We start from the raw sequence: 21,046 nt of genomic DNA on the forward strand, positions 1-21,046 counted from the left end.
TTTGAACAAAGTTTCTACGTTAAACGGTTAAAGCTGAATTAGACGCAGAAATTTGGTGGGAAGAAGAAGAAGAAGAAGAAGAAGAAGAAGAAGACTTCAGATAACAGAACAGTGCATTTTCATGCACTGTAATAACTAGAAATGCAATTCCAAGGAATTACCAGTGCATGAAAATGCAAAACATATAGTGTAAAATATAGTGTAAAACATAAATTAGCTAATGTTTGCTAGCAGTCATGTTAGCAATATTAACTATGCTAACCATAATACTTAGCTAACTTAGTCTTTTCTAGCAGTTATGCTAACAATGTTAACTATGTTAACCATGCTAACTGTGCTAACCATGTTACTTAGCTAATCTTTATTAGCAGTTATGCTAACAATGCTAACTATATTTACCAATGTTTAACTATGGTTACGTTGCTAGGCTGTTGCTAGGGTACTTGAGGTGGTTGATTGGCTGTTGCTAGGGTAGTTATGGTGGTTGCTATGCTGTTTGCTAGGTTAATCATGTTGGTTGCTATGTTGGTTGCTAGGTTGTCATTGTGGAAGTGGTTGATAGGTTGTTGCTAGGGTACTTGATGTGGTTGCTAGGCTGTTGCTAGGTTAGTTGTGGTGGTTGCTATGCTGGTTGCTAGGTTATCTCGTTGGTTGCTATATTTGTTGCCAGGTTGTAACTGTGGAAGTGGTTGCTAGGCTGTTGCTAGGGTATTTGACATGGTTGCTAGGCTGTTGCTTTTGGTACTTGAGGTGGTTGCTATGCTGGTTGCTAGATTAATCATGTTGGTTGCTATGTTGGTTGTTAGACTGTTGCTGTTGGTACTTGAGGTGGTTGCTATGCTGGTTGCTAGGTTAATCAAGTTGGTTGCTATGTTGGTTGCTAGGTTTTAACTGAAAGTGGTTGTTGTGCTGTTGCTAGGGTAGTTATGGTGATTGCTATGCTGGTTGCTAAGTTAATCATGTTGGTTACTATGTTGGTTGCTAGGTTGTAACTGTGGGCTAGGCTGTTGCTAGGGTATTTGACATGGTTGCTAGGCTGTTGCTAGCATATTTGAGGTGGTTGCTAGGCTGTTGCTACGGTACTTGAGGTCATTGCTAGGTTGTTGCTAGGGTATCCATGGTGGCTAATGTCAGAAATAAAGGAGTTACTATAGTGGTTTGCTAGTATAATCATGTTGGTTGCTATGGAAACTGACATAGATGCTTTATTTCAATGGTTGCTATGTTGGTTGCTAGGTAAGAAGTGGTTTAAGTTGACTGGAGGCATAGTTGATGATAACTGACAGTTGAAATGGCTGAACAGTTAAATAGTTGAGTAGTTTAAATTGTTAAATTGTTTAACAGTGAATTATTGTAGTAAGGACTTTTATTTTGAAACAGTTGTGGGCAGAGGAAACAGTTGAACACGATCTGTAGTCTTAAGAGAGCCAGCTTGTATGCTTAAAGCCTGAGACAGCGTATACATATAGTATAGTTTAAAAGTTGGATGTTGATAGGCAGATTGTTTAATGGATGTTGATAGATAGTTTAATGGGTGGATGAGTGAATGGTTTGAAGAGGATGAATGGATATAAAGTTGGATGGAATGTGTCTTATATCCTTGTAGAATGGAGAGACACAGAGAGAGTTGGTCTAGTTAAGCAGAAAGCAGTTGATACAGGTGCAATCTGTTTAACTGGCGCTTTGATGGGGCCTAGTTGAGCAGCTGGCCGTTGATACAGGTGCAAATCAATTAAATTAGCCCATTGTGATGTCATAGTGGCAATGCAAAGTCTATGGGGAAAACTAAGCTTGTTTTTTGTTAATATCTCAAAAACGTTTACAAAAGTGAAAAATACATTGCTCAAGTGTCCTATTCAAGACCTACGTTACAAAGTTTGAACGAAGTTTCTATGTTAAACGGTTTATTAGACACAGAAATTTTGGTTAGGAGAATAATAATAATAAGAAGATGATTTTGGATAACAGAACAGTGCATTTTCATGCACTGTAATAATAATAGATAAAAATAAGAAGCCTAGGAAGAAAAGTACAGTGCATTTTCATGCACTGTAATAATAATAATAATGTGTGATAATATAATAAACATACAATCTTAAGATCAATTCATTTTTATTTGGGCTGTCAAAATAACTGATTCATTTCGATTAATTAATTTGAAAAAAAAAACTGACCCCGAGCCGTTCTAGTCAGTAACCATTAGACTGTAAAATGAAGGAGAGAGAAGAAAATGTGCTGCCTAGATCATTGATTGGAACATTTACTTTTAAAAAATGGCCTGATGGTGTTGACAAAAATAAAGTGTTGATTAAAATAAAGTCCTCTACAATGACTGCAGCAAGGAATTTGCATATCGCCGGAGTTCGTCAACTCTAAAGTCGCACATCAATGCAAAGAAATAGTGTTGACATTTATTTTCATTGTGTCCCCTAGGTTATATTTGTGGCCTGAAATGCCTTGTATGTGAAAAAAAAACTTCTTCCCGAAGCACTTTTGAATTTATTTCCTCAGCATATTAGGTCATATCATAGATTATTATGGCCATTATTTGAACAGTGAAAATAATAATAAAAGAGTTTTTGAACATTAGATGTCACTAATGCTGATTATTCAATGATTCATTTAAATTTAAATATTTCAAATACTTTCACAGCAAAAATTATATATGCGATTCATTTAGATTAATTAATCACAGAGTATGTAATTAATTCGATGACTTTTTTTAATCGATTGACAGCCCTAATTTTTATTGTTAAAATGTTTTGTAAATAGCATCATCATTATTATCAAATGTTGCATCTAAAGTTGACCAATGTTTTTGTTTCCCGCTACCTGTAGACAAAATTGCTTACGCAATATGTGCTCAACCTGGCAAAGTATGACCAAAATTATGACATTCGTGACCGGGCTCGATTCATCCGCCAACTCATTGTGCCCATGGATAAGGGTGGTGCCCTTAACAAGTATGCTAAGAAGCTGTTCCTTGCCTTGAAACCTGCTCCTGTCTTGGAGTCTCCATTTAAAGGTAAAGAGGATGACAAGACATTGTTGATAAGAACACACCACAGCAGCCATTTTTACATTTAATAGACCTCTGAAGTTCGCCTACAAACACACTAACATCTTTACCCATATATCAGGTATCTTGAGATTTTTCTCATGTGAAAATAACATGGGGATTTTTAATTAACTCTCACGGGGACAAAGAAATCAGAAATGCAGAGGTTTTGGTCCACACACTTTTGTCCTCTGCCTTCAAGTGGATATTGTGATCTTCAGTACAATAAGACCAGTGATGTAGTGGTAAAATAAGAGGTGGGTAAACTATGAATTCTGTGATCTCGGTGAGGTAGACAGACAGATAGATAGATAGATAGTTTGTTGATCCCCAAGGGGAAATTCAAGAACGACAGCGCCATGCGGTATCGGATTTTTTGGTGGATAGGTGAATAAACTAGGTGGATAAACTGTGTTTACTTGCGTTTATCCTCCACTACATCCCTGAATAAGATGGCACACTTTGATTTTTACTACCCCAGAGCTAACATGCAATGCAACTTGCCATAGGTAGTTCAATTAACACCCTGATATCATTATATGGGCAAAGATAGCAGCTTTGGGTCCTTTTTGTATGCAAACTGCAGGAGTCTATAGTAGGGCTATGAGAGGTGTTACTAAATATGTTAATAAAGTCTCTGTTCAGTTTAAGTGCAGCAGAATCAGAACCTTAATTCATTTAATTAGTAACACCTTGGGCTCCCGTATATTTCATGTCAAAAATGGCTGCTGTGAGAAAGGTCCATTGATGATCAAGAACATACCATGAATTTATTGACAGTATTGTAAAGGCTGACTGTTGATGTCGCTTCAGTTGACATCAGTGAGGATGTATAGGAGTTCATACGTTGTTCATTGTTTGAAACCTTTTTGTCGGTAGACCGGGACCACTTCCAGCTAGGCTCTCTGTCCCATCTGCTGAACGCCAAAGCAGGTGGATACCAGGAGTTACCGGACTGGCCTGAAGTGGCACCAGACCCATCTGTGCGCAACGTGGAGGTGAAGGATTCTGTGCGTGAAGTGGGAAGAGTAACAGACACAAAAGGCCTCTTGGTGAAGGCCTGAGGGTGCTGCTTCTGTAGCTGGACAGACCTCAGAGGGAGCCTGCGTATAACACCTGTTTCAGATCAGCTAGAGGCCTAATGTCCTTAGTTTGACTTTGTCACAGCAATACTGTTTAGGCAACCTGCAAAACATGCCCACAATATTGACTCAAATTAGCCCAGGGCTAACAAATGATGATACACTGAGTTTGATTTGGTTTTGAACTTGATTTCATAACATACAATTTCATAACCCTGTGCAGTCTATCCTCTGCAGAGCAGCACTCACAAATCCACACACCTATGATGTGACTTGTGAACTAGAAGCCCCTCTTGATCAATGTTACCAAATAACAACATTTTAGAAAATCTAGGTTAAAAGAACAAAAAAGGACAGGTTTATGCCCATCATTCATGTGTCATTGCTTTGTTTGATCCTGTCAAACATCTGAATCAAATCAAATTGCACTAACAATTTGATTTGATCACTGGCTCATTTTTTGTTAATGTTTCATGTTTGTCTGTGGTTGATGTTGTGTGTATTATTCATAGCCGTTTACTTTTGAGGTGACAGGTGTATTTACAGTCCTCCACATTGTCCTCCTGTGTCCAGCTTCTCTCTGACCGCCTTTCTCTCTGTGCCTGGGTCCACAGCTAGAGGAAGTCATAACCACCAGTGAGGGGCGGGTCGGCTTGCTAGGAGACTGGAGAGAGGTGCCACTGGGAGTGCAGTGTGTTCTCTTTGCTCTGCTCTATCCAGCTACCCTTTTAGCCAAACTCTAAATCGCAGAGACTGAGCTCCATTTTTACTGGCACTCTTAAAATATGACAGTACACAAATGTGTTTATTACACAGTGTTCCTAATTTAAGATATTGCAGATCATTTAAGATACTGTTAAATCACTATCATTTTAATTTCAGGTGTTCATTCATCCAATACATACTTTGATAGCAATCAGAAGCAATGCTCTTTAATGTGCTCTCTGCTTGCTGCTAATATAGGGTGACCAGACATCCCGGTTTAACTGGGACAGTCCCGATTTTGAGATGCGTGTCCCGAGTCCCGACAAAAGCCTGTCGGGACGCTAAAATGTCCCGGTTTACACCAACCACTATTAAAGTGTGTAAACCCATGTAGAAAGACTGTAGCCTAAAGCGTCTGGCGTATGATTTCAATAATGTGTTTGTGCGTGTGTGAGTCAGTCAATCGTAGCAGTCTGCATAATCTTGCAACCAACGTTACAATGTATCCGTAAACATTGTTGCAATGCCTCTTCATATCTGCCTTGTTTTAACGGTTAGGCTATGCTACGACAATGTTGAAGAGAAAGTCATCATTCTCAAAATGGCTGAGTTAAATGTTTTAATGCATGTCTGGATAACGGGTGAGCAATGTTTTGGAGACAAACAAATGACTCGTGTTTAGGCATAGTACAGGCCCTTTTTCTCTGACTGAAAGTGCGCAGAACTTTACATAACGTTTACATAACAATATTTTATAATTTTTCCCGGGAGTGACACCCCCAAACCCTTGGGCTTAAAGAAAAAATGTCTGTGTCTGTCTGAGCTGCCGCATGTTCATGTTAAACGCGGTCACGCTTTTTTCAGCAAAAAACAGCAATTAAAAAGCAGGGCTATTAAGCACAAACTGAGCACAAACTATTATTTACATATTTGTCGGACAATATGTATGATATAGTAATACATTAGACAGTAAATTGACACTTTACACTATTTACATGTAACATATACAACACAACCTTTAATGCAGTTATAGTTAATATAACATCCCTATATTACCACCAAAATAAGACATTGTTCATCAGAGATGAAGAGCTAATGCTAAGAGCTAAACAAACAGAAGGTGGAGCTGTGGCTGGAGGAAAGACATGGAGCTTTAAAACAGCTCATGGCTATCAAGGGTCAGGCTACTAATTTGTGCTTACTTGGCATATCGATAGCTTTTTCTCATGAGACTTTGACAGCCATAGGTTATACATCGGGTGCTCTGCTATCTCTTTTAGCTAATTCTGAAGACAGGTCAAACCCTTGTCACATTTGTGCTAGCTTAGGACCAGGATGTCTCCAGAGTCAGCTGTGTTGACGTGTTGAAACAGATTTGTCATTTACAACTTTCTCCCATGTGTCTGCAGGATCCCTTTACATTATGATAATATCATAAACAATGACATTGACCCTTTGGGCTTAAAATATGTTTTATAAAATGAATGCATGTGTTTGGAATAGATAATTCAATAAGAATATTAATGGTCAAAACCATTTGTAGGTAATTGCTCTGTAATGCTAATCAGAGAGATGTATTGTAGAGTGTTTATAGGCCGACTAGAATTCTTGTCTATTTCTGTCTTTTTTCCTTGATTCCACTATTCATCTCACCTTTCTTCACTGCGTTTCTTTTCTGTCTTGTCTGCCAGGTTATTAAGCTGCTTGAAAGAGTCACAACCTTAACCAGTGTGAGTCAGTTAGTGACAAACAGCCCATGCCTTTAAGCCCCAGTGTTGTGTATCCACTCTTAGCTCCCTTAGATCTTATGTCAGTATTATACCATGCCCATCTGATAAAACCACTCTTGGCTTAGTTTCCCACTTGATTCCTGTTTTCCCCTAAAGCAGTGCATGTCCTTAAATTCTGTCTCTTTTTTTGTTTTGAAGTTTGAGTATATTGTGTTTACTACTATATCAATCTGCAATATTATCTGTGTTACCTATATTGAAGTTATGAGGAGGTCACTGTATCCTTTTTTAATTAGTGGAATTACTTCTCAGACTCATGGGTGAAAGTTGATTTAAGAATGCCAGTTATGGTCAGATTGTGGAGTTCAATGAATTTGGAATGATCTTTAGCAAAACAGACCCTTTTTTATCTAATCTCTTGTAGGTTCCTGAATGGACCAAGTGTAGCAGCCGCGACAAGAGGAAAGACAAGAAAGTGGAGAAGCCCTTCTACTCGGACTCTGAGGGAGAATCTGGCCCAACAGAATCAGCAGACAGTGGTCAGCAGTGCTCTGAGTTTGAGTGTGCAAAGGGCAGACATATGCCCTGTTTTTACCAATAGAGCAGTCTTTTAGTCTTGTGGAAAGAGGACATGCTGTATTCAGACAAGATGCCAGTGAAGAGCAAACAGTCTCTGGGCCCTATTTTGACCATCAGAAACGCAGCGCATACAGTAGCATATTCTTATCACAACACAAAGTCTATTCCTATCTTACACTCAAATTTTTGACCTAAGGTGTGGTCTGGCGCATTATCTAAAAGTGTATCTGCAGGATAAATGTCCTTAGGTTTATTCAGTCATTTGAACATTATTGGGGTAAGTGTTGCTTTTTTCAGGCTACTGTATGTTTTTCGATGGTAACCCCTTGTCAGACAATAGTGAAAGTAATTAACTGTGTATAACTGTTTTGTTGTTGACTATGACACCACGGTGAAGATAGTTTCACTTTGCCAATGAGTTCAAATAATGCAGAGTGCAGATGCGTGTAGGCTATATTCTGCTAGGTTTTAGTAAAGCATGGTTTAGTGGAATACCTGTTCCATATGGTCTCGCGTGCAAGTAGATTCCTTCAAATGCGCCGCTGACTATCAAAAAACCGATACGCTGTTTGAAGTCCCACTACTTGCTGTTGACAGATGTCATTTTCATTGGTTTAAAGGATGTTATGCCCAAAACACACCCATGACTGATTAAGAAACATAAGAACCGCCTTTTTGCACCAAGCGCCCAATGTTTGATAACAAAACCACCCCGAATGTGGACTTGACAAACCCCTAAATGTATTTAAGCTATTTGCCAGTGACCATGTGTTTTAGATCACCAAAATAGGGCCCTCTGAGTTTAGCAGTCACTAGAGGTTAATGATGCTACAGAGTAGGAAAAATGGATGCTACGAAGGTGGCAAAATGGTTGCTTGAGAGGCTTCTGAGATTACGCTTGAACATAACTGTAGGAGGAGGAACAGCGGGACTATCCAGGAGTAACAATCACATAAATGTAACAGATTAACCTTGAGATTTTCTGTAGTACAGTTATATAGCAGAATTACATCAAGATCCTTACCAGCTGTGTGAACAGGAGGACTGCGAACATGTGTGAGATTAAATGAGTAGGGACAATAAATCAAACTAGAAATGCAATTCCAAGGAATTACCAGTGCATGAAAATATATGATGTAAAATATCATAGAAAGTTAAAACAGATGATGCAGAGACAGTTACAAAGGTGTTGCTAAGGTAGACATCGGGGTTGCTATGCTAAATAAAGCTGTTGATGATTACTATGATGGTTGCTAAGGTAATCATGTTGGTTACTAGGTTGACATTATAGTGGTGGTTGCTAAATTGTTTGCTAGTGTAATTAAGGTGGTTGCTAGGATGCTGCTAGGGTACATATGGTGGTTGCTATGCAAAGTAAACCGGGTTGCTATGCTGGTTGCTAGGATAATCATGTTGGTTGCTATGATGGTTGCTAGGTTGACGTTATGGTGGTGGTTGCTAGATTGTTGCTAGGGTAATTGAGATGGTTGCTAGGATAGATATGGTGGTTACTATGCTAAATACATGGTTGCTATGCTGGTTGACAGGTTGCTATGCTGGCAAGTTGAGCAGATGGCAATTGGAACCGGTGCAACTCAGTTAACAGCCTATTGTGATGTCATAATTGCCCATGCAAGTCTATGGGAATAATATAAGCTTGTTTTTTGTTAATATCTCAAAAAGTATAAAGTTTACAAAAATACAAAATACATTGCTCACTCCTTTTGGGGACCTACGCAACAAAGTTTGAATGGACTTTCTGGATTATATTGTTCAAGCTGAATTAAATACAGAAAAAGAGATATTACCAGTATATGAAATTATAGGAATTACCAGTACATGAAAATGCAAAATATATGAAGCGTTTGGTTCCAAAACACTTTAAGCGCCATTTTAAAACGAGTTACCACCATAATTTGTTTTGCATTTGATCACTATTCAAAGTTCCATAATCAGTTTTGGGCAAAACGTGATATCCGCCTTGTTTCTCTGTTCAATATATTCCCTTTCTTTCCAAACCGTGACAAACGCCTGTCTTAATTTTCAGCAGAACGCGATACATCCGCTCGACCAATCACGTTGACAGCCCGAACATTCCAAACAAAACGTAAACAGTAGTGCTCAGTGACTAGCCAACATGTTTGACAGTTCTGGTGTTTTAAATAATATTAGCGAATAATATTAGCGAAAGAAATTAATAGACAAGCCTGTGCTTGATTTCTACTGTGGGGAAGAAACGCAAGCCGTTAATGTTAAGCAAAGGCGACATTTAGGCACAGGAAAAGTACCAGTAATTTCCAGCGCTCACTCCAAAGAGACTTCAAACTTTTGCTTGAATTTAAGAATTGAATTGAAATTTAGGAGTCATTCTCAATTCAATTCTGAATTTTGCTCAAGCCTGGTATGTATATATTTAGTGTTGTTGTCCTCCAGGGTAAGAGCTGTAAGCAAACCCAGGCTGATGTCTGTCTTTACAGATGGATGGAACATGAAAATAGAAAGGATAGTGACTGCCTCAGCTCTCGACCACTGTTTCCGGCAACCGCTAGAACATAAATGTTCTGCCCATGCTATTTGCCTTAATAAAGGATACATTTGATAATGTCAATGTTGAATATGTGTTTCGTACACACAGGCACAGTTTTCTTACAGTTGATAGTATTTGGTAGGATAGAGCAACAGATTCACAAGAGGGACACCATTCTCATGCCAGAGGAATATTATGGAATACTGCAGAACCATGGAAATGTTTACATCTACGGCCAAGAATGGCAGGCTTATGATTTCAAGACTGCAACACAGGCTTTTAAAGCACAGAAGTAATTTAGGCTGACAACCTCTGTGGGTTTGAGGCTTTTTGAGCGTAGGCCGTGCATCTCCGCTAGTTGCTGAAGAATGAAAGAAAACCAGCCTCTCGCAGTGCAACTACATATAGGTAAAGACCCGGGGGAAAATCCCTAAGATGGGTTTGGAGATTGATTGAGGTCAATAACATTATCCGAGAGTGATTTCCCATTGGTTGACGTCGAAATAACTCGACTGAAAGATAACTCGACTGAAAGAGAACTTCACATTTGCTCACTGTATGTCACTCTGGATAAGAGCATCTGCTAAGTGATAAATAATGTAATATGATTAGTAACCCATTGTCCAGACTGTTGCTCTTTATTTACCCCCCTCTGTCTTCTGCTGGCTATAGGATCAGATTCTGTCAGTGGTTCAGAAAGCAGCAGCAGCAGTGAGGACAGTGGCTCAGGATCTGAGACTGAGGACAGCGAGGATGATTCTGATTCTGATGAAGAAGAGGAAGAGGAGAAAAAAGGGAGAAAGAAGATTGTACAAAGAAAAATGAAGACCTCTGCTTCAGAGAGCGCTGCCAGGTATTTGTTTAGTGTTCAATATCAGTGTTTTACTTGATATAATATATTGGTAAACATTGTTATCTAAGGCATTTTTTTCTGCAGTGAGGAAAGTGGCAATGAAGTGAAGATGCAGCAGAAGCCTAAAATGGGGAATAGATCAAAGTCTGACGAGGAGAGTGAATCAGAAAGCAGCGAATCAGAATCAGACTCGGAGCAGGAGTCCGAGTCTGAGACAGATGTCAAGACAAAGAAGAAGGTGAGAGCTCAGAAACAATTGGTCATTTTGAAATTAGTACATTTTCCTAACATTTTCAGAGCCCATGTGGCATATTATTCACTAGTCTAGGTATCTTCTAAAGGCATTTATATTAATATTTTCACAGGGGAATACAAATACTATTTTTCCCAATAACTTTTACAATAGCCTACTTTGCTTTCCCAGACCAAGTTATAATTACCTAAAGTCAGTATCAGATATATGCAGAAACTCCTGAAGTATGTTATACTACATTTAACTGTTTAATATATGAATAATAATTATTTCTCACCAAAATCTAATTTGCCACAATTATTGGCATCTCTAGAAATTCTGATAAACAAAATGCTACTGAAATGGAATTTTCCATTTATATTTTATGTTTTCACATTGATCACGTTGAGTGTCTGGAACCCTTAAAGCACTAATTCATAGCTTTCTGTTTCACTGAGGTATAATATCTTTGGCTGCTCTGTTGGTGATGTTTTTTTTGTTGCTTTGGTTCTTTGGTTGAGCATTCAGGCTGCTGACAGTGCATGTTGTACCATGTTGGAGGGCCGTTACGGATCCCAGGTGCATTGTTGTATCCTGTGTTATGTAATGTAATGTTAAATAGGCTTGGTTGTTGATTTGCCACTGTGACAAAATCCCCTACCTTTATTTAGCACAAGGAATTGAATACCTCCCCTGTGTATCTGGGAAAAAAAAAGAAAAACATGAGAAAGACAAGAGATCACACTAACAAGATAAAGGTGTGCTGACTTTCATAAGTCAGAGAATGGAACTGACTTAACTTCACTCACGCAGAATTCCTCATGCCTTACGCCATGTCACTTTCAACAGACTTTGTCTGTTTCACATGAAATGCCACAAAAACAAAGACAATCAGAAAGAATTTCCATGTATAGCCCATTTTGCAAATATAATGTTAATAGCCGGAATTGTGTGTTTGTTAGAGGGAGGGGGTACAATGGGTATTAAATGCAGGGGTACAAATAATTGAAACACGTGGTTTTGTTACCCGCCCCCATTTTTTCAGTGTAAGTGATATGTCATTTTAATTGTTTTGTGACACCCCAAGTTAATATTTGGGGAGAAAGGTTTTCTAAGGACGGGATACCGAATACAACATGGCATTTGGGTAGCAGGAGTTGATATACATTTTAACTTTGAACTTAAACCCGCTTATACCACTGTTACCACACTTGTGTTAATTTGTTGATTCCCATGTTGTGATCACTGAAATGGACGGTGAGAGGGCCCACTCCTGCTATGTAATCCAGTTTTGAAATCCAATTATAGAGAAAGAAGCAGTACATTATATTTAATCAACACTCTTATCCAGGTCTCTGCGTCCAACCCTCCCTCCAAACAAACCAAAAAAACAACTGTTGAAAAGAAGGAAATGTCTCTTCTTGACCTAGATGATTGTGAGTAATACAACAAAAAATGCATAAAAACTGAAAAGTCTTAAGAATTGCAGTTTGTACAATCTTTCACAAATTATACATATGTTCAGTTCATATGCTCTCTGTGATCATCTCTAGTTGAATCGACCACATCTCATCAAGTCACTCCAGTCAACAATGTACTATCAAACAGTTTGGTGACCGATTTAGAGGGCTTATCCTTGACTGATACCATGATTCCCTCAGCGGTAAGTGAGATTGAATTCAGCAACCAATATCCTCTGTAGAATGACATGATGTGCTACAATTTGGTTGGATTTAAAGTATACAATTAAGTCCATGAGTATTTGGACAATGACACAGTGTTTTTAATGTTGCCACCACAATCGATCACACACAATTAAATGTAGACTTTTGTCTTTAACTTAAGGAGTTAGACAAAAATATTTGCTTAAGGAATTACAGCCATTTTTGCACATTGTCGCCCCATTTTTGAAGCTCAAAAGTAATTGGACAACAGTACCACCGCTCCCATCAAGCACATTTAGCACCATGCTTAGGGCACCTGCATGTGTTGGAGGTGGCACCAGTTGGATTCCAGTCATTTTAATGCATCCTGCCTTTCACACTGTCTTCCAGGCAGGGTTCCCATGGGTCATGGAATTTCTGGAATATCAGGGAATTTTGATAAAGTCTTTTTCAGACATGGAAAGTCAGGGACTTTTATCATATTTGGGGCAAAGTCATGGAATATCAGGGAATTTTGTGGTAGCAGTTTAGAATATACTTGCCAAAATACATGAATACAAATACATTTCCACACAGAATTTGTGTATATCTGGTTATTAGCTTTACTGCTTGTTTGAGTGGTGATGGTTAGCCCAATTTTGTTTATTCAATACCCATTTATTCATATTCCACTCTAAAAAAGTCAAAGAATCTTGAGCGCTGCTCTGAAATGTTCATTATAGGTCATGGAAATTCAGGGTATTTGTCAAGGAAAGTCAGGGAAAAGTCATAAAAGAATTTTACACTTGATTTACACTTGATTGTAGAGTGGGAACCCTGTCCAGGCCTTTTTGGTGTTGCTGAGCTCATCAATGCATTCTTTCTTGTTAAGAATGTGCCAAATGGTTGATTTGGCCACTCTTAAATTTCCTGCTATCTGTTTATCTGTTCACTTATTATTATTATTATTATTATTATTTTAATATTGGCCTACTGGTTAGGGCTTCGGGCTTGTAACCAAAGGGTTGCCGGTTCGATCCCCGACCAGTAGGAAAAATGTGGGTGGGGGAAGTGGTTGAGCACTGCTCTCCCATGCCCACATCCATGGCTGAAGTGCCCTTGAGCAAGGCACCGAACCCCTCACTGCTCCCCCCGAGCGCCGCTGCCACAGCTCACTGCTCCAGGTTAGTGTGTGCTTCACCTCACTGTGTGCCCACTGTTCACTGTGTGCTTCACGGATTGGGATAAATGCAGGGACCAAATTTCCCTCATGGGATCAAAAGAGTATATATACTGTGCAGTACTTATACTTACTTGCTTTTGAGCCTCAAAAATGGGATAGCAATGTACACAATTGATTGTAACTGTTATCCTAAATGGATAATGCAATACTTTTGTTGAACCCCTTCAATTGAAGCTGAAAATGTACATTTTAAGCACATCTTGATTGCTGTGTTTGTGGTGGTGTAGATAGGCAAAATGAAGTTGGAAGATTGTTCTGTTACTAACTTACTTCACCAGGTTTCTAGGTGTGAGCCTGTCATAAAGTTTCCAGTTAGACAGGAAGTTATTCATTCAGCAGCAAATCGATGGCCACAGTTTATTCAGAGGAAGATCAAAATTGATTACATTAAAATTAGGGGCCAGAATGCACAATGTTAGTCTAAGGTGTAACATCACCTTTTGAGTGAGATATTGGTTGACATCTTGCTAATTCAATCTGTCTTTACACATCCCTCTCTTTTTTGCTTTGCATGCACTGGTATTTTCCTCAGGATCCCTACTTCAGCATGCACTAGATTGAATGTTGATTTTTTGAGATAACAGCCCTATGCATTTTCTTTTTAGAAATCATCCTCACATTACAGCTTTTTTCACAACAGCCTAAGACTTTTGAATGGTACTACTGCATGGGATTCAATGTTAACCACATTTTGGAAATTCTTCCACCATATATTTAAATATGTCATTTTATTTAAATAGCAAAACGGAACGGTATGATCCCAAATATTAAAGCAATAGTGGAATTCAGTATTAATTTATAGCTACTTTTATAGATAACATTTACAGTGTTACGATGTTGTTTACTACTTTTTCTTATTATTATGGGGACAGACATATTTTACATTTATTCATTTAGCAGACACTTTTATCCAAAGTGACTTGATACTGTATGTCAATTATATTACAAGGGCCATTCTCCCCAGAGCAACTCAGGGTTAAGTGCCTTGCTCAAGGGCACAATGGTGGAATTGAACACAACTTTTCAGGCTAGTGCATGCTAGCCCAGCTCCTTAGCCACCATGCTACCACTACCCCTATACAGTATATACTTGGTGTGCAAGATAAAAGTTTGGTACACTGAATGACTCATCAACTGGATGAGTGTCAGGGCCTGCCAGGACTTCTCTGTAAAAATTAGAAGATAATCAGTCCCTCCAGTTTCCATAATTTAGAAATTCAAGGTATTTTTTTACACTGCTGCATGTTAAAAGGGTAACCATTGATTAGGGGATATTTTATTACACCAGAAAATGTTTTCAGTTTTTTTACCAGTGTGGTCTCTCTTCTTAGACTATTGCTTCACCCAGCTCAGTGAAGATGTACGAGCTCTTGCACCGTATCAAAGGGGAGGGTCTGGCAGTGGAGTACTGCTTCAGCAGACAACCTTTCAGTTTTGATAAAAACATGTTAGCTGTCCAGATTCAGTTTTCTAACAATACCACATCAGAGGTCAAGAACCTGCATGTAGAGGAACCAAAGTTACAGTCTGGCATGAGGATGAAGGAGTTTCCTGAAATTGGTAGGTTGACCTTATTTTCCATTGGATATTTTACGAGATCAAATGGCGTGATATTACATTCAAACAAAATATCTGTTTATGGATGCCATGGCTATCTTGCATTCATGTTTTTATTTCAGACGTGTTGCCCCCATCTGGGTCTGCCACTGTAGTGATGGGCATCGATTTTTGTGATTCCACACAAGCTGCAAATTTTCAGCTATGGTAAGAGCTAGCTGATCCGTAGAAGCCCGGACTGCATGCATACATCCATTTGTTCTTTAGTTCTATTCACCTTAGTATATTTACTTTAAAACATACATAGAATGGATGGATTTTTTTTTATCTTGGCATTGTTGAATAAGGGGATTTCGTTGCATGGCCACAGAGCTACCACACAAAAAACAGTTGTTTCCTTTCATATGCAAATCTTGAACTTTGAAATGACCACTGAAGTGTTACGCCGAGTTACAAAGTCTTACGTCAAGAGTCTTGGAAAAGACTTTTCCATTTACATCGGGATTTAGATTAGAGGTCAACCAAGTGATAGGCTGACCGATTAATTGGCCGGTTTTTGGCATTTTTTAATTAATCGGCCGATGTCCGAGTATAGTAGGCCGATAAACAGTCAGGCGCATCCACAGACCAGTGCTGTTATTACTGCAATACACGTGAGACGCACGCTGCCCCTTGTGTCAACTAAATCACTATCAGACCCCAGCCAGAATTTATTAACACATAAATTATTATAGACCATATTGATAAGCTCTGATGTTGTCAATTCTTTTCTTGGTGTCGGAGAATTTCTCTCTCTGTGTGCGGGGTGGAGCAGTTGCCGCACGCACACACACACTGCAAACACGGAGCTAATCAGAACAACAGCAGAAAAAAACTGTGTTGAAAAGCATGATTTAACTTACACTTTTCCTAGAGATGATGCTGACAATGCCCCTTCTAATTTGAAAGGGGAAACCGAACAATTTGTCGAAATACTCGTTAACACTGTATGGGTCTCCCCAGGCTACCTTGTCCTCTCTGTTCTACAACGTCATTGCTTGTGGGTTGTTTCCTTGCGTGTAATACAACAAAGTTTTCTCTTCTTTTGTGATCAATACATCATGCCCATTAGGCTTGTAATAGTGTATACTAACAAACATACAGTAATAAAAACACTTTTCAGGACAGTTTTTGGAAGGTATTTCAGTCTTACTACTACTAGCCTATTAAAGGCGCTCTAAACAATGTTATGCAGTTTCTAAGCTAAAGCATTTTTTCACACATACAGCAAACATCACCTCACCATTCGCTAGTTGCCTGTGCCCTGAACAGTGAACACACTGTAAAAAAACAATGCGGTCTCTGTGGACAGCCCAGGCTCCAAAAATGGTAACAAAAACAACCTGGTCCAGCCTGGACCATAAAAACAAAACAAACTGTTCCATCCAATCACCGACGAGATGCGTGTGAGTTTCACTTGGCGGGAGGGAGGGGGAGGGAGTAGCGAGCTCGCTCTCTGTTTTGTTTGAACGTCAACAGAAGTGAAGTTACACCCAACAACGCTTAAAGCGCCTATTAGCATAGAATGACTTGAAGATGAAGATACTACCCTATAGTAGAACATTACTTAGTTTAGGGGTTTTTGATAACCTGTTTCCTTTACTTACTCTATAGCCTACATTGTTTTTGATGTAAAGTAGCCTTGGCTATATAAGTGCAGTGAAGACACAAAATTCAGATTGGAGAAAGAGACCATAAATGTTCAATACATGTTTTTACACACAATTGATCAAGTTAATAGTGTCACATTTTATCCTGCAAATGATCCTGCAGGGGAGAAAAAAGGTAAAAAAATCGGCAGCATATATAGGCCATCGGCTGACCTGATTTCTAAATATCGGCATTGGCCATAGAAAATGGTGTAGATGGTGTAAGATACCAATTTTTAGATAATGCACTAGACCACACCTTAGGTCATTAATTGCCACACCCCTGCGCATTTTTCAATAAAAGAGAAGCGTATGGTGAAAAATTTGAGTGTAACAGAGAAGCTACACCAGGCATGTATCTGAAGCGTTCCGTTAGCGTTGCGTCTGCTGCAACAGTTAGCTTCCATGATAATCAATGGAAGTAGCTACACCAGACGTGATAGCGGTGCGTACGTTCAAAAAAATAGACCATTCTTCTAAAATGGATTTTATGTGTTGCGAACGGAACGCTTCAGTTATGTGCCTGATGTAGCTTCCCACTAAGATACAGTAGGAATACGCTTTGCATCGTGATAAGAATACGCTATGCGCTGCGTTTTAGATCATTAAGATAGGGCCCTAAATCAATATTTGCCAGGGGTATGAATAATTTTGGGTAACACTTTATTTTAATGTGTCGCTGTTACAGTGTACCTACCTAATAGGGTACAGTGGTACAACCTGTGTAACAACATGTACTATCAGGACCTGTTCCAAGACATCGAAGACATAACATACATGTCATATGTACATGTAAGTAATTAACTGGTACACTTAATAGGTTTATTCCACTGTATCAAAGAGTAACAAGGTTGTAGCAGCACAGCTGTTATATGTACACTGAAGACAATGAGGCCTTGACTGGAGCTAAGAATGGTTTGTATATCAAATCTATCATGACCAGATTTACCCCATCCAGCAGGTCTCCGGTCAGCTCTTTGCCTCTGATGAAAATTTAGGCAAATTGGCAAAGTTTTGTAAAAACACTCAGTATCACAATGTAACAACTATATGTAGGTACCCACAAATACATAATGCAAGTACAATGATAGTACCTGATAGCAGGGCTCCGAACTGTGTCAAGGAACGAAAACCGAAAACGAACAGAATTTTACGGAATTTTACGAGGAGCGGAAACGGAAACGAAAACAAAATGGTCTTCAACTGTTCCGGAACAGAAACGTTATTCTGAAATCCACAAAACCGGTTAATAACGTTTTTTTTTCGTTCTCTATATAACAGCCTAATAATTTGATTTCTGCAGTTTGAAAAAAAAAAAGGATAAATGGACCTTTGGTCCAAATGTGTATATTTTGTCTTGCTGTTGTAATGTAACCTATCCGTCTGCCACTTCGGATCTTAGGCCAGCTCGTAGCGTAGGCTACTGAAACTGATTTGGAAATTGTTTGTAGCCTATGCGTAGGCTAATAGCCTATTTTGCCTGTCCACGCCTTGTCGTTTTTTAAAGTCGGGATTTGAAATGTTTGCGCAATTATAGCCTATTCTATGTAGAAGAGTTAAATGGGAAATTTGAGATAGGCCTTGTCAGCAACAGACAGGTTCGTTTATAAACAGGGTTGGAATTATAACGCAAGCCTTTGAAGATCTCCATATGGATAAAACTTAGGCTACAACCAGGTAAGGAGTTTAGCACGTATCCAGAAATATTTTTGATAAGAAATTATTTATAGGCATAGGTTAGGCCTACAGTGCTATGGGATGGATAGCCCATCTGAATGTTTTTGGATGCCGTCTGTGATTTATTATTTTTGGGCATAGCTACGGTATAGGCTAAATCAAGGGGAAATAATGAGTAGCCCACGTCTATTCTAAGGTAAAGTCAACAAAAATAGACTTGATAGGCCCGCCAAACACTGCCGGAACTTTAAGAACGAACGATATTTTGCGTTCCGAACCGGTTCAGGACCGATATGTTGATGGCGGAACGCATGCAGGAACGAAAACGTTAAACATAGGCCTACCTGAACCGTTCGGAACGGAACGTTTGAAAAATAATTTCGTTTTCAAGCCCTGCCTGATAGTACATGTTGTACCACTGTACCTATTTAGGTAGGTACACTGTAACAGCGACACATTAAAATAAAGTGTTACCTAATTTTGTTCTTAATTGTAATTCTTCACTCTTTGACATAATCCTTAATTAAAAATGTTTTGATACAAGGATACAAGGAAGTTTATTGTCACATGCATATAGTTACTGGAAGTAAGAAATGCAGTGAAATTATGTCTGGTGTCAGCCTATTTGTGCATTAATGGGGGCGGTAAAAAGTGCAGTAGAAGAGGGGTTTAGTAGATTAAGTGGCAAGGGCTGCATAAGAAAGGTGGGGGAGGATTGGGATTGGGCGGGGGGCACCAACAAGGAGCTGACAGACACAGCTGATTTTTGTTTGCCTCATTAATGGCATGCGGTCATACTGTAGGTGCAAGCTTGCAGAGTGTTTTACAAAAGTTGAGTACTTCTGTGTCATTACAGTTAGCATCACACGGCGGCTGGTAGCAAAAGATTGTTGCCTCTAAATGCAAAATGCTTAACTTTCTCAGTGTTATTAAATAACTTGAGGATGTGTTCAATCATGGTGGTAGAATGTTTTATGCAGTAGATGTCACAAAATACATTTTCATCAACATGATCAAGATTTGCTTTGGGGATTACCGTGACTAAGGGATAGACAGCTGCATTTATCGTTATCAGCCAATACAATTCTTAAAGCAACACCAAAGTTTTTTGTACCTTAAAGTAATGTTTCCAAAATCGTTTCAGTGGTTCATCAACTCGTAACAGGGTGAACGGCACTTCTGCATTCGCTTTGCGACCCTCTATCGGCTATAACCGCACTATGCAAGTTTGCCAGATCGGGTAGCGGATCTGTAGTGCGTAAGAACATAAGAAACTACAAATTTGACTTGCTTCTGATGTCGCAATACATCATACTTTCATAAGATCATGCAACATACTCTACCTTGTCTGTGGACATCGTTATTTGCAAAGCCGGTGCTGGAAAATCAAATAACGTGCGTGCGACAGAGGAAAAGTGCTTTGGTGTTGCTTTAACAGACATCACAACCTTCTTGATAAGTTTGAGATTTTATCTAATGCTAGAAAGGTCAAAAGGTTTAACACTGGGATTTTGTTTTTGATTAGTATTACACATCAGCACATCAGCAGCACATCTCCTTGCTATTTGATAGGTGAATAAATCAGACACAGATTTATTTGATTTATTTTAACAATTTCATTTTAAGTTGTAGGTGCAAAGAACCATCTCTGTAGACAGTGATTTAGATAGTGTATAGATATAGTATAAATATAGTATTTAATATAGATTTTATAGATCATATGACGATTACAAAATGTAAGTTTACACGAAGATAACACAATAAAAAACTGTCAAAAATGGTTGAATTTCCATTATTGCTGCTTAGCGCCATCAGCTTTTTGCAACCAGCTAGGGATCACATGCCAGAATGTAAGGAAACAATTGACTGGCTAAACTGTGTTCCATAGCCAACCAATCATATTAAAAGACGAGAACTATCCAGTTTAGAAACATGAATGTCTTATATTCAACAGTCTGGTCAGCTTCAGCTTGGTATGTAATGTTGCCAAGGAAACTAGTAGTACAATGTGGTAGAATGTTTTTTATGGGGAATTATTCAATTTTTCTAGGTATTGAGTATGAGTAAACACTGAAGCTGTACAAAGTGTGTACAAAGTGTACAAAATGATGTTGATGTATCCTCATTGTAAGTCATAGACTATGTCTTTCCTTGCTTCAACAGTACACACACAAGGAAGTTTTTTGTCTCTATTCAACCTCCAGTGGGAGAGCTGATGACGCCAATCTTCATGACAGAAAATGAATTTAAAAAAGAGCAAGGTGAGAATACTGGCCCACTGGGCACATCAATTGTCACCGTAACAGTACATGTCCAAAGACGTGGCAGATGTCTTGATGACTATGCCAAACAGTTGCTACACATAAAATATTCTGAGAAACGTCCACATCTGAAATGAACAATACCGGTAATTGTGACAACAACTTATGATCCTCTGCCATGACATATTTATGACATGTTATTCATCATGGC

General features: G+C 38.8%; 1 protein-coding gene across 7 annotated transcripts in view; it reads left to right on the forward strand.

Moving 5' to 3' along the window:
- The window catches only part of LOC125303549 (AP-3 complex subunit beta-2), a 63,311-nt gene that overhangs the window by 33,453 nt on the left and 8,812 nt on the right, over positions 1–21,046 (forward strand). For 4 of the 7 annotated variants that reach the window (XM_048257348.1, XM_048257349.1, XM_048257353.1 and 1 more), the window contains exons 16-26: positions 2,839–3,025; positions 3,938–4,068; positions 6,537–6,575; positions 7,000–7,114; positions 10,354–10,534; positions 10,619–10,772; positions 12,118–12,202; positions 12,320–12,429; positions 14,984–15,212; positions 15,332–15,416; positions 20,738–20,835. In XM_048257348.1, the coding sequence (XP_048113305.1) occupies positions 2,839–3,025; positions 3,938–4,068; positions 6,537–6,575; positions 7,000–7,114; positions 10,354–10,534; positions 10,619–10,772; positions 12,118–12,202; positions 12,320–12,429; positions 14,984–15,212; positions 15,332–15,416; positions 20,738–20,835 (1,414 nt within the window). The remainder of the gene's footprint in view (positions 1–2,838; positions 3,026–3,937; positions 4,069–6,536; positions 6,576–6,999; positions 7,115–10,353; positions 10,535–10,618; positions 10,773–12,117; positions 12,203–12,319; positions 12,430–14,983; positions 15,213–15,331; positions 15,417–20,737; positions 20,836–21,046) is intronic. The other 3 variants (XM_048257350.1, XM_048257351.1, XM_048257352.1) reach the window with 3 other exon arrangements.

This window comes from Alosa alosa, chromosome 11 (assembly GCF_017589495.1).
Source record: "Alosa alosa isolate M-15738 ecotype Scorff River chromosome 11, AALO_Geno_1.1, whole genome shotgun sequence".
NCBI classification, from domain to species: domain Eukaryota; kingdom Metazoa; phylum Chordata; class Actinopteri; order Clupeiformes; family Clupeidae; genus Alosa; species Alosa alosa.